This window comes from Thermobia domestica, chromosome 6, assembly GCF_964235325.1.
Source record: "Thermobia domestica chromosome 6, izTheDome1.hap1.1, whole genome shotgun sequence".
NCBI classification, from domain to species: Eukaryota; Metazoa; Arthropoda; class Insecta; order Zygentoma; family Lepismatidae; genus Thermobia; species Thermobia domestica.
The window spans coordinates 42,427,869-42,441,968 of NC_137459.1; the positions used below are offsets into that span (position 1 = coordinate 42,427,869).

General features: G+C 36.2%; 1 protein-coding gene across 1 annotated transcript in view; it reads left to right on the forward strand.

The window, feature by feature from the left end:
* The window catches only part of LOC145687164 (phenylalanine--tRNA ligase alpha subunit-like), a 127,505-nt gene extending 116,084 nt beyond the window's left edge, over positions 1 to 11,421 (forward strand). The window contains exons 14-17 of the mRNA XM_081760626.1: positions 36 to 220; positions 1,715 to 1,850; positions 6,734 to 6,956; positions 11,316 to 11,421. Of these exons, the coding sequence (XP_081616752.1) occupies positions 36 to 220; positions 1,715 to 1,850; positions 6,734 to 6,956; positions 11,316 to 11,421 (650 nt within the window). The remainder of the gene's footprint in view (positions 1 to 35; positions 221 to 1,714; positions 1,851 to 6,733; positions 6,957 to 11,315) is intronic.
* The last annotated feature ends 2,679 nt before the right edge of the window (positions 11,422 to 14,100 follow it).

The window sequence follows — 14,100 nt, forward strand, 5'->3', positions numbered from 1 at the left end:
GAAATTGCTGTAATTAGTTTTATCTTATTTTACAGAACCTCAGTTTGCTAGTAGTTTTCCCCCGGATTATCTGGAACGGGTGAAGAAAGTTCATAGTGAAGGTGGCTATGGGTCTCAGGGATATGGCTATGACTGGAAGATAGAAGAGGCAAAGAAAAATTTATTGAGGACGCGCACAACCGCTGTTAGCGCGCGAATGTTGTATAATTTGGCTCAAAAGGTAAGCAGGCTATTTTCCATTATCATCTTGAGCTCAGGAGTGCGTCCAAATATTTATTAATAGTGAAATTTTCTATGACAACGTTTCACATTCGTCAGTGATATTTTCATCATAAACACATATTGCTGTTCTTATTGCATCTCATAGCTTCCGTTTTAAAGCGTCAGCCATAATTCGCTTGACACTAGCAGTTTCTTCGATGTTGTAACATCGTTCATTGAAGATGATGAAGAATACTTCAACACTTGATTTAGGTAACCTCTTTTGCTAAACTAAAATAATGTTTTGACACAACTTGTAATAATTTCATAGTTTAGTAATTGATAGATAATTCATTTCAAACACATTTTTAAGTGACTTTACAACCTCCTTCTATGATGTTAAAAAGGGGCTGCGATGGCTCACTGGTAGGGCGTTCACATCTGGTGCCTGGGGTCCTTGGTTCGATCCCAGCTGGCTAGAGACATGAAATTTAGCCTTCAAAGATTCCTAGATACGGACAGTTTACTATAATAATTGCGATCTCTACTTCCTCCATTCTGCGTAGAATTTCCATTTTTTTTCTGGTGTCTTATATCAGAAGTCCTATGTACTGTCCAAATTTCTCCCGCCAAGTGAACTTTGTTGTGGACAAACACCGTGTGCGTGGGTTTTCTCGGGGTTCTCCTGTTTCTTCCCACTTTCTTCATTCCACTATTTCATTCATCTCTCATCATCACCGTCTCCTTTAGCCTAGCCGGCATAACCGTGGGACGTAAAACTTTTTTAAGTTTCTGGCTTAAGTGGCTTGGCCTGGACGTTAATCAGTCACTCACTCAGGATTTCTTCTTTCATGTACAGAGATAATTATTGAAGCTGTTAGTATATAAATGATTTGTCACTTTTACGAGTAAGTACGAAATAACAGATGAGTTGTTCTTGAAACTTTTCGTTATGTGAAGATTCTTTAAGCAGTGGTCCTATTAATGCGATGATTCACTCCACATGTGAAAATCACGAATCTTGTTTTAGTTTTATTAGTAATATACAGATGTACTGATGTAGTTTGTCTTTTTTAGAGTAACTATAGGGAACTTTTCGGATCATCAAAAATTAGCTCAACTCATATTTGACGAAAGCCAATGTATAGAAAAACTTCTTTCTACGTAACTTCAGAACAGTAACTCAGAAAAAAGAACTGGAAAAAATAATGTATTAGAATTATAATGAGATATGATTAAAACAGCAATTTGTGTTTCTGTAGAAAATAACCAACTGACGAAGGTGGGATTTCCATTGGAAAGTTTGCTATTAATAAGTATTTAGACGCATTGGTGAGTTAAGAGTTATAATCATGAATCTGTTTCGTTCTTTTAGTGGCTATCTTGTATCGTTTAAAGGTAAGTATCATGCACGTTGTTTTTTAAGCAAAAATTTAGTGTATTTGTAAAGAGCAAGTAGAAGAGTTCACGAAACAAAAACTTGTATAATGTTCTTTCTTTCCTTTTCTTGAAGGAATTTTGTCCTGTGAAGTATTTTAGCATCGATAGAGTATTCCGAAATGAAACTTTAGATGCGACGCACCTGACAGAGTTTCATCAGATTGAAGGAGTGATTGCTGACTATAGATTGACTCTGGGAGATCTAATAGGTAAGTTATTCTGCATGGTAATCCCTTGCTTAGTTGAAGTCAAATAATTGTCTCTTCTGTGAGTATGTTTCTTGATTGTGATGCATGTGGTTACATATCTCACTGTACTGTGCGTCATATGAGCTTAGTGTTGAAAAGAGTTGGTAATCTTAAACAAATCAAATATTATTGATTCTTTCGATGTTTTGATATACTTTCTAATTTTGTCATGTCTTTTGATAAATAGTAAGTTTTAAATGTAGAATCCTGCAGAGAAATCTGCCTAGTTTCAAATTAAAACTATGACTAGACTGAATACCTCACATATGAACTTTTATATCCGAATTGATTATAACTTATAGAGTTTCGCTTACAACAATTACTTATGAAACATATAGCTACTTTCGTTTTTAAAAAATACATTTCCCAGATGATTACCCCCATTATCAAATCGTTCACGGAGCTGTAACTGAAAACTTGGCGTGACTTGCTTATCCTTATCCTGTTTTTTGGTACCTTACTTTGTAGGTACCCCTACAGGAAGTAATCATAAGCGTTGAGGTCTAGGTATTCGGGATTCCGTTAAACGTTCCCTCCGGAGATCACTCAAATTCTAAAAAGTTCCATAGCATCCACTGGTGCATTACAGTGTAAGCAGTTGCTTCAACCTGCTGGAAGTATGCTGAAATTGCTTCACTATGTAACAGTTGTTCAAAGACGTCGACCGCAATGACTAAGAACAGTAGTTGGGGTATTGATGTAACCAAAGACGGAAATTAGCTTCGCTCTACATGAGTAGATTATTGAGAACTTGCGCCTTAAGAATATTCAACATGTCATTGCAACGAAAATTGAGAATTCTTGTATCCATGACACTTAATTGTTGCACCACAATAACTTTTGTTTGGGTGGAAATTAGATTTGTGTGCAATTTTATGCATATAGAGTGGTTACCAGGGCCATGTTTTAATGCAGACCACCGTGGACTTCGCAGGATAGAACGATTCATACATTCAATATTCTCTGGAGTTGTCATAAGATCTCTTTACGGTGCAGATTGCTTCACGATATTTCGCAGCTCGAAACAGTATAGTATTGTTGCTTGGAATACTGTGATTCCGATGAATATTAAATCACTGATGAAATGCATACTGGTAACAATAAATAACTCCCTGTTCTCTTTTACTTTTGAGCAACGACAGGAGATAAGAAAGTTTGGTGGTCTTGAAAGAAATCGAATTCTCGATTTCAACACATTTACGGGCTTCATAGAGCATACATACCGAAAAGAATACATCGACGTTTGTCCATCTGTCCGTTCGTTGTGGTGTCCACTGTTCTAAAGGCCATACAGTTCAACTTACCGAGACTAAATTTTAAACTTGAGGTTTTTACGTGATTCTCCAGGGGGGGATTCAAATTCTCTTCCTAACCCTAATAATAAGAATAGTTTACTGAAAATCAAAATTTGCTGTTTTCTCAAAACACCTCTAACGATTTTGTTTATATTTCAAAACTCAATATTCAAAAACATCCCCATATTGTGGTATAAGTCATTTTTCTGAGAAGGATCCTAAGGGAGTAAATTTACTGTTAGGGGTATTTTTCGGACATTCTTTTCAATAACGACGCAAGAAATTTTATTCATATTACATTAATAACCAGACAGTATACCGTAACACATTTGTAATGAAAAATGTACGAGGAATAGTTTATTTTTGGAAGTGAGTTCTTTCCGGACGATTTTCTCAAAAATAACTCAGGCGATTTTGTTGATATTTCGTAAATAAATATTTCATTCATATTCTTGTATTTTTTTTCTTCTTTTTTTGTAAATAACTTGTATAAGAATATCAAAAAGGGTTAGGTGAGCCTTTTTTAATAGTTTTGTGAAATCAACTTAAGCAATTTTGTTATTTTATATACAAAAATTTCACTAATATCCCTAACATATGGAACAGGTAATTTCCCGCGGAAAAATCTACAAGTGATAGTTTACTTTTAGGGAGACTTTTTTTGGGCGAAGTTTTCCGAAATTGTCTTATAATTTTGTTCTTATTTCATAAGAGAATGTTCCATTAGTAACGGCAACACAATATGATTTAGTTTAACCCTTTAATTGGCAAACATTGATAACATTACCATTAAAATATTTAGTTTGCTTTTATGGTTGAACCATGGCTTCCTGATCACTGTTTCATAATATTTAAAGTATTTTTGTACTTTAGTTACAAAATACAGGATGTTTATTTCAAAGCAACATTGCCATAAAATAGGTCTTATGTGTAGCTACTGAACAGCATTGCCCTATTATGGTCAAGTATTATAAGAATACTCTCAGTAATTAGCAACAGTTTTGTTGAAATATCTTCCTACAGAGCAAGAAATCACAAATAAAAAAATGAACTTTCGAGGAACGTAGGAGTTCAGTTGAGTTGATTTTGAGTTTAACGTCCCTTTTCAGCAGCGAGGCTATATGAGACGTGGACCTACTTATTAACGTGGAATCCGAACCACATGAGCTCCCGCCGGGAATCGAAGAGGAACGTAGGAGATAAAGCTTCTACAATACTAAATTTGACTGTCGCCTGTTGACGAATATTAGGAATATCTAAACAAGTGATCCTCAAATCATGTATATGAATATTGTATGAAAACAATAATGCCAATTAAATTACCACTGAAGTTATAATTCGTGCGGATAACACAACAGAATGTGATGTTGCTTGTAAGCAACAATGTCAAATAAAGGGTTGAAGAATTGGAGTGAGGATGTTTAGTACGGTGGCACATACTTTTTATATTTGAAATATAAGGGTAGCCAAGAAAGTTCTGTCGCTTTTTCACCCACCATTTTCAAATATCGATATGTCACCTAAGACGTACCTGGAAGATCAGAAAGGGTCCCCATCAGCATCCACAATCTTCTGCAAACGTTCTGGGAGGCCATGGACTCCATAGTGGTAGAACTTGGTGGGCAGTAAAGCGAAGAAGATATCAAGTGCATTTTGCATCTCTACTACGGATTTGAACTGACGTCCTCTAAGGTGATTGTTTAAGGAATGGAAGAGGTGATAATCGGAAGGCGCAATGTCCAGGAAGCATGACGGATGCAACAGTGTTTCCCACCCAAGAAGTAAAACGGTGTTCCGTGTCATCCTAGCCACAAGGGGCTTAGTGCTGTCCTGTAACAGAAGGACCTCTTTGCTGACTCCAGACTTTTGAGTTTCTTTTTCAACACGACTCAAATGCTGACAGTACACAGTTGCATTGATGCTCTGACTAGCTGGTAGCAGTTCCCGACGCACGATGCCACGAGCAGTTCATCAAACAGACAGGAGGACCTTCTTCTGGTGCAGTGCTGGTTTCAGTGTTTTTGGAACCACTTCATGGGATGCTAAAAAATGATGACGCGCCGTGGAGCTTCGCACAGGACCTACTTCTCATCACATGTCTCACTCAGTCCAGAAATGGCTTCTTCTTCAGACGAGACAACAAAGAAACAGAGGTTTCTCCTCGCGTTTCCTTTCTCCACGGAATCAAATCATGTAGGGCCGTTGACTCAACTTGTAGTGCTTCCCAAGTTGATGGCGGTGATGTTGAATAGTTTCTCTACTCACACTGAATTGTAGTCCCTGTTCCTCACATGTCTGGCCACAGTTCGCCTCAATTGCTGCCTGAAGATCTTCATTTTGTACATGTATTAGTCTTCTGGTACGTGGCGCGTCTTCGATTGTTTCGTCACCTTGCTTAAACTTGTTAAACTATCGGTGCACTCTCCGCGTAATCACGACACCCCCACCAACGGCCTGGCATATCTTCCGCCCCGCTGCAGCGACGTTTGACTTCAGTTTGAACTTGTACAACATACACGTTTTATGACTGTCTGTGGAGGTCCGATGTTCACTCTGTCCTTACGCAAGTTCACGGCAACTGAGCCAACGCCGCCTGTATCCAGGTGGCGTTGACTGAGCTGCCACAACCAGGTAGTATGTTGGATATACCGCACCAACAACTGACTTTCTCCTTATCTCCATTCGCATTCAACTCACGGTGTGAGGGCCAATGGAACACAGGCCTCCATAAAAAGCGACAGAACTTTCTTGGTTATTTTTATAATTGAGTAATCAGTCCAATCACAATTTCAATTTGAAAACCGTCAGGTTTCTCTTCTGGACCCTGTATCCACGTTTAAGAATACATGAATAATTGCTTACCTTATAGATTCTCTACGTGCCTGAACTATGTGGATATCTTATTTGATTTATTAGCTTCCAAGGAAGTTTTTAAAGGAAAGAAGAATAGACCCTTTGTTTCAATTTTAATACGAACAAAAGATATGGGGCTTCTGAGAGCAAGTTTTGTTACTCTTTAACATGACCATTTAACTGTTTTAAACGCATAATTTTACTGCGTTATGTGGAAATTGATTAACCCTAAATTGGGAAAACAACTGAAAATATGTTAATATAACCATTTTATGGTTAAACTATTTTCTTTTTTATTTTTCTTTTCTTTTTCTTTTTTTGAAATCATAATAATACTTAAGTCGGTATAAAGTATGTGAATATATTTGAAGTTAGGTTAGTCAAGAAATTTTAATAATTGCTGATGAACTTTACAAATTTGCTCAGTTAAAATATTTGTTGATGTTTCTGCATAAATTTGTCGAGATATCGAAGTTCTATTAATAAGTAATCTTTAATAACAATAATAGCTCTAATGTATTTATTCTTGACACTTGACATTTGATTTTTTATTATTTTGTAGAGAGAAAAGAAAATATATAATAACAATATGTAACCTTCCTGTGCTGTTACATTATTTCTAAATATCCCTACTGTAATAAGGATTCTATTTTGTAGAGAATACAATGTAAATCCTTGTGTTTTCTTTCTTTTCAGGTACTATACACGAATTTTTCAAAAAGCTGGGTATTACACAATTGCATTTCAAACCAGCTTATAATGCTTACACAGAACCGAGTATGGAAATCTTTAGTTATCACGCAGGACTTAAAAAGTGGGTAGAAGTAGGCAATTCCGGTGTGTTTCGACCTGAGATGTTATTTCCTACGGGAGTTCTAAGGAACGTCAATGTGATTGCATGGGGACTGTTTCTTGAAAGGTACTTGCATATATTTTCTGTATTCTCGTTTGCTTGTTTAGACGGGTACTTAAGTTCGTTTCTGATTGTGGAGTTGCTCACGTTCTCTGAGCTGTTTTAGTCTGTTGTGCTTGTTTTATTGCTGCTAAATTTTTATATTATCTCTCATCTTTTATATTTTGTTCTCTATATTGTTATCGTTATATATTTTAACTTATTTATTCTTTTATCTTCTAATTTTCCTTCTGTTTGCTTTTCCTTTTCATTTAGCAGCACTTTCGTTTATTTGAACTGTATTCGTTTTAGCTTGTTTTCCTTTTTATCTTGCAGTACTGAGTACCGTTGTTAGTCGAAACGGGGATATATAGCCTCGTTGCTGACGTCCCCATTAATCCCCCTTACTCCTACTCATACTCATACTCTCGTTTGCTTGTTTATGTTCATATGCGTGATAGAAAAAAAAATATTTTTAATCCACTCGTAGCTGTAAGCAGAATACTTTATTGCCGTCACCTACAAATTGTATTTCCTACCGAAAGTATTATAGTGATCGCGACGTCGTGAACCTTAACCTAATTCTACCAAATTCAGCGCCCAATAGAATGCAAGGGTGTGTCCCGGTCGTCATCCGTCATTACCTCTAATAAATTTTGCCAGTATCTTGCGTTTGCCAGTTATACAGAATTATATTAAACGAGTAAGTTGTTCAAGTGAAACTGCAGTTATCTGGATTAATGTCCTCTGGATGCAATGCAGATATGCAGAAATTCGAATAACTCGAACCGTCATGAAAAAATGTTATGTTCTTAACGAAAAATTTCTGTAAAATAGCATTTGTTTAATAAAAAGATAGACCTAATATATGTTGGAAATACGATCATTGAGCCCGCTCGTGGCTAAGCGGTTAGCGTACGCGCCTTTGGCGTGGGAGACCAGGGTTCAATTCCCGGCGGGAGCACATGTGGTTCGGATTCCACGTTAATCAGTAGGTCCACGTCTCATATAGCCTCACTGCTGAACAAGACGCTAAACTAAACTAAAATGAAATACGATCATTTTTACTACAAACAATTAAATAAATCCGGATTGTTTTAGTATATAAGAACAACGATATAAAGCATCTCTGAAATCGGTAAGGGGGCGCGGTGGCTCAGTGGTAGAGCGTTCACTTCCGGTGCCTGGGGTCCTTGGTTCGATCCCAGCTCGCGCCGTGTGGACTTCGTGGTGGACAAACACCGTGCTCGTGGGTTTTTTCGGGGCTCTCCCGTTTCCTCCCACTTTCTTCATTCCACCATTTCATTCATTTCTCATCATCACCGTCTTCTTTAGCCTATCCGGCATAACCGTGGGACGTAAAACTAAGAGAATTCATTTCATTTCATTTCTGAAATTGGTGAAATACAGACTTAAAATCATCAACCGATAGAACACGAAAATTATAATAAAATTAAGATGTTAACATTGGCTTAAATTTAAACTTCAAGGAAGTTATACCTAGACGAACGAATATAGGTCTTAAGCATAGAGAAGCTTATAGTTTCACTGAAGGGGTATATATATAATACTAGCAGAATACCCGTTCTTTATTAGGGAAGAATACGTTTCATTTTGGGTATATAGAGCTTAATCTGGATTTAAACTGCATCGGAAGTGTCACTGTTCGTCTAAGCAATCCCAAAAAGTATGAATTCGACACTAACATCTATCATTTTCGATTATATATATATATATATATATATATATATATATATATATATATATATATATATATATATATATATATATATCCCCCTCCTCCAAGTTGCGAGGCTAAATTTAGATTTAACCGGTATCGGAAGTGTCACTATTCATCTCAGCGACCCCGGAAATTATCGGTCATTGTTGATCATTTTTAATATCTCTCTCCTACCTTTCCCCTAAGTTACATCTTCAATATCAAATGACAAAAGCCATCCTAGGCCTGAACGTCATCTACGTGGGAAAATTGATCTTGATCGGTCGGATAGTTTAAGAGTTATTTAGTCACAAAAACAATTACTTTCACTTTCGAAGTAAAAATGACAAAAACATTTCCAGATCCGAGCCTCGTCTGTGATGAAAATTTGATGGAGATTGGTCCTATGGTTCAAGAGTTATTAGGTCACAAACATAATGACTTTCATTTTTATATATAGATTTATGTGTGTGTGTGTGTGTGTGAGAGAGAGAGAGAGAGAGAGAGAGAGTATTTCTCGGTAACTACTGGCCGTATCTGAACAAAATTTCGTGCGCAAGTAGCCCTATTTTTAAGGCAGTAGTTCCCAACTTTCTGTGACTGACGCCCAGTGGCGATTATAGAGTTCGACAACAGAAAAAATGAAAATGAAATCTTTGAGTTTTACATCCCACGATTATGCCGGTTAGGCTAAAAGAGACAGTGATGAAGAGTAATGAATGAAATGGTGGAATGAAGAAAGTGGGAGGAAACGGGAGAATCCCGAGGAAACCCATGCACACGGTGTTTGTCCACCATAAAGTTCACTTGGCGGGGACTGGGATAGAACCCGGGACCCCAAGCACCACTGAGCCACCGCGGCCCCGAGTTCGACAACAGAGGAGTCATATCGGCAATGATGGTGAAACAAACTTTGCAGCCCTCTTCCCTCTGTCGAAATATTAACTCTGACTTTGGGACCTCCAGTAATATTTTACTTTGAACGCACTCTTTAAATCCTGATTTTAAGTACAAATATTGCAATGCCATTGTGTATTCATTTATTCAATATGTTGTATACAGGGTGTCACAAAAATTGTCACAATATCTTAGAAATAGGTTCCTCACATCAAAATAAGAAAAAAAAGTTCATATGGACCTTTGGCCGCAAGTACATACTGTAGTTACATAGTTTTAGAGAGCCGAAAGTGTAAAAAAATGAACTTTAAAGGTCCATAATTCCACTACTATCGGACCAATTGTAGTTGGTTCAAGACATCACTGAGGAACTAGTATGTGAACTATACGAATATCCATCTTTCAGAATCTCCGGTACTTGCACAATCATTTTTAGAGAGGCTGTTTGGGAGTACTAGATCACACTCCACCCATCTCTCTAAAAATTGTTGTGCAAGTACTGAGCCATTCTTAAACATGGGTATTTGGTTAGTTCACATACCAGTTCCTCAGTGATATCTTGACCCGACTACGAAAGCTCCCATAGTAATGGAGCTATGAACATCTAAATTTCACTTTTTTCACGATTTCGGCACCTTATAACTCCGAAACTATCCACTTTTGAGTAGAGGTATATATGAACTTTTTTCTTTTTTTTTATGTGAGGAATCTGTCCCTATTGTGAGACATTTCTGTAACACCCTGTATGTATTACATACAAAATTATCAATCTTTTCTTTAATACTTTATTCAGCCCAAGGAACTCAATTTATTCGAGAAGTGAAAAACGATGGCTGTTACCAAGATTGCTCAACCTATTTCTTCAATTCAAATTTCTCAATCGATTGTAGATGGAATGCAATTTCTAATTGTACGTTCCATGTTCCTGCTCTTTAGGCTATAGGCGACAGGTGAAATAATTAACCTGAATAGAGACATAATTGATAGAATGAGAATTCGGGAGGAAAGGGAGAATCCGGAGAAAACCCACGGACACGATGTTGTCCACTACAAATTCGCGTGGGCAAGGGTCAAACCAGAGACTCCTTGCACCAGATATGAACGTTCTACCACTGAGGAAGACGGGACTTTCGATTGAAAACTTAGAGGGCACGGTGGCTCAGTGTTAGAGCGTTCACCTCCGGTGCTTCGGGTCCCTGGTTCGATCCCAGCTCGCGCCATTTGGAGTTTGTGGTGGACAAACATCGTGCCTGTGGGTTTTCTCGAGGTTCTCCCGTTTCCTACTACTTTTTTCACTCCACCATTTCATTCATTTCTGATCATCACCGCCTCCTTTAGCCTAACCGGCATAACCATGGTACGTAAAACTCAAAGATTTCATTTCGATTAAAAATTTTGGTAATTATTAACTGATAAACGCATAGGAAGGTTAGTCCAAGTTATTGGTTCATTTAGTATTATTTTTTAGGTATTGAATAACTCACTTTTTTATTTTTATTCTTTATTCTTTGTTGCTTTAAAAGTGCAGATAGCATAGTGAATATCCTCTCTTAATGCAAGACCTTTTATATTCAATTTCCAAATATGCATGTATTTATGAGTACATTGCTCATACCAAGCAAAGCTAATTTTAACTGCATTAATGTTTGCTATTCACAGATTTTTGCTTTATGTAAATGTGACATATTTTCATTAAAAGTTTTAACTCTCTTACTGTTATGCTGTTCAGAATATGATTTTTCATAATCTACATCTTTCTTTTTTTTCAGGCTAACGATGATAAAATATGGGTTGGACAATATTCCTGACCTCATTGGACCCAAAGTGAATTTGCAGATGGTTCATGACAACCCAATCTGCCGTTTAAACAAGTAACTATTACTTTGCTATGTGTTTGCATGTTTATACTTTGGTGGTTTTAGTTTTTTTTATATTAATCATTATTCTTTATTTAAGATACATTGGAAGTACTTCTGATAATCTCATTCTTGACCTAGTACGAGGGTCACTACGAAAGTTTTGAGATACGCATTGTTGTGGCACAGTATTTGAATTCCAACAATTGCGTTCGGTAGTGGTATCCAGAGCGAAGAAGCGAAGCAAGTTTCAACTCGCCTCGCTTATCGGCGTGGCCGTATCGCCTTCACTTGTTTGTTGATGTGAGCAGTATTCGGCTGTCTAGAATGCAGCACGAAAGGGAACATTTTCAGGCAATGGCCCTTTATGATTTCAAAAGTGGTTTGAACGAGACACAAAGCCTTGACCGTTTGCAGGGAGCATTTGGAGATCTTGCTCCTTCCAGTGCTACAAATTTTCGGTGGTTTGGTGAATTCAGAAGAGGCCGGACATCGCTTAAAGATGAAGAGAGAGCTGGACGTCCGGCAACAGCTGTGTCAGATGAAAACATTGCCGCTGTGGAACAAATGATTCGAGAAAATCCTCGAACAACTTTCAAGGACATTTAATCTATAGTGATCATTGGATCGCCAGCAGTAACAAAAATTCTTCATGATCATCTTCGGCTCAGAAAGATTTCATCTCGTTGAGTGCCTCACACTTTGACTGAACAGCAGAAGCGCATGATGTAACGCTCCTTCCCCCCCCCCCAGGCTAGGACCGGAAAGAATTCAGAATAAAAATAAAATATAAATAAATTAATTCTGAGCTCCACCCAGTAACTCCCTAGAAGACGGAAATATTGTCGAAGGACCTCAACGCTTCTCCAGATTCAAGTTGACTAACACTCTTATGTAACAATCCAATACTCCTCTTAGAAAAACACACAATAAATACATATATTCAAATATAAATGAAATAACAACACAAATTTCAGTTTTGGATAACAATTTTTATTATAATAGTATCAAGTTCAGAGTAGTGTATATGCACCAATGCATTAGAATGACGCATATACACTTTGTAAATCAACAACAACCAATAACTAATAAATGAGTATACCCGCAATTAATAAATTAATAAAAACTGAACTCTGAATATATATATATATATATATATATATATATATATATATATATATATATATATATATATATATATATATATATATATATATATATAATTAATAAAAATATTTGAATAAATGAATTTAAAATTTATAAGAAAGAACGATCCTATTCTCTCATTAATATTGGAATTTCGGAATTAATTCCTAATCACAAAAATCCTTTTTTTTTTCAAAAATTTTACTATCAAGACTATATTCATTGAGTCGAATTCTAAATTGTCAAAAATATTTGTATTATTTTTAATTAATACTTTCATTGCATTTCAATTAAACTCCAATCTAATTAATTTTCAAAATTGTCAAGTCTGTGCTCTGGTTCAATTTTTAAATACAACTCCAAAGTTCTTCAATATCGAAATAATTTATGCAAAATTAATTTATTAGAAAACACATTTTAAATGCTAATAACATAACACGTCTAATTCTGAAATATTTACTATCAAAATACTTCTTCAATCGAATAATTCTCAATCCATACAATAATCGGTATATTTCTTTCGGACACCCTATATATAGTAATTATCAACAACTCAATGCGCATTAACTCACAGTATTTCAATAGTTTAATCAAACCCGATTTCATACTCTGAATCCACAAAATAAAGAGATTACCAATTTATGATTCAATTAAAGCAATCGAACTCAAATCGGTTGAAATAATTTCGCTTAATACTATAAATCCTATACATAATAAAAATATATATGAGGAGTAAGATAAAAAGAAGTATTGGATTCGTGTCGTCAATTTTTTTCAAACAAAAGTCCAATCGGATTATCAAAAAAATATCGAAATGGTAATGTGGGAGGAAAAATGAATTCTGACTTTCTTTAATAACAAAAATAATCTTGAAAGAATAATGCGGATCGTGAACCAAAGGACTTCCAAAGCAGAAATCCAACCAAAAAAAGTCTATAGAATGATGATGTAGGAGGAAATCAAGTCAACAAAAAAATGTAAATTGAGAAACAAAGACCTTCGGAGGCAAAGCGGAGCAGAACAACGATCCTATCCAACAACCTTTCACACACACAAAACTTGACGCAACACTCACTATTAATTTGAACAAAAAATTGCTCACTCACCTTTTCAAAAAATCATTTAAACACCACTCTTTTACCTCCTCCTTACTGCTTCACCACCTCTTTGGATTGCTGTCTGACTTCGCTCAACACTCACGCCAATCGAGACAATTCAGTTTGTATGCCTTATATTTCAATATTATCAAACTGTAATCTTGGGGGGGGGACTGTACAAGTAGCTCAAGAGCCCAAAAAATATTAGCTCAAATATCTCGGCAATTTAGTTGGCCAAAAGAAACCACAAATTCATAAAGAACCAATGTCTTTTAATACAGGTTATAATAACCAGAATTGCCTTTCAAAGAAGCGCAAAGTATGCATTCACTGAGCTACGGTGCGAACCTTTAGATAATAAAAATTAACGTTATCTAACAATAGTCCACTCGGTCTCTAAACAAGATTTCATAGGTACATAGAACATGCCTTTTGTAAGGTATACACTTTCCTTC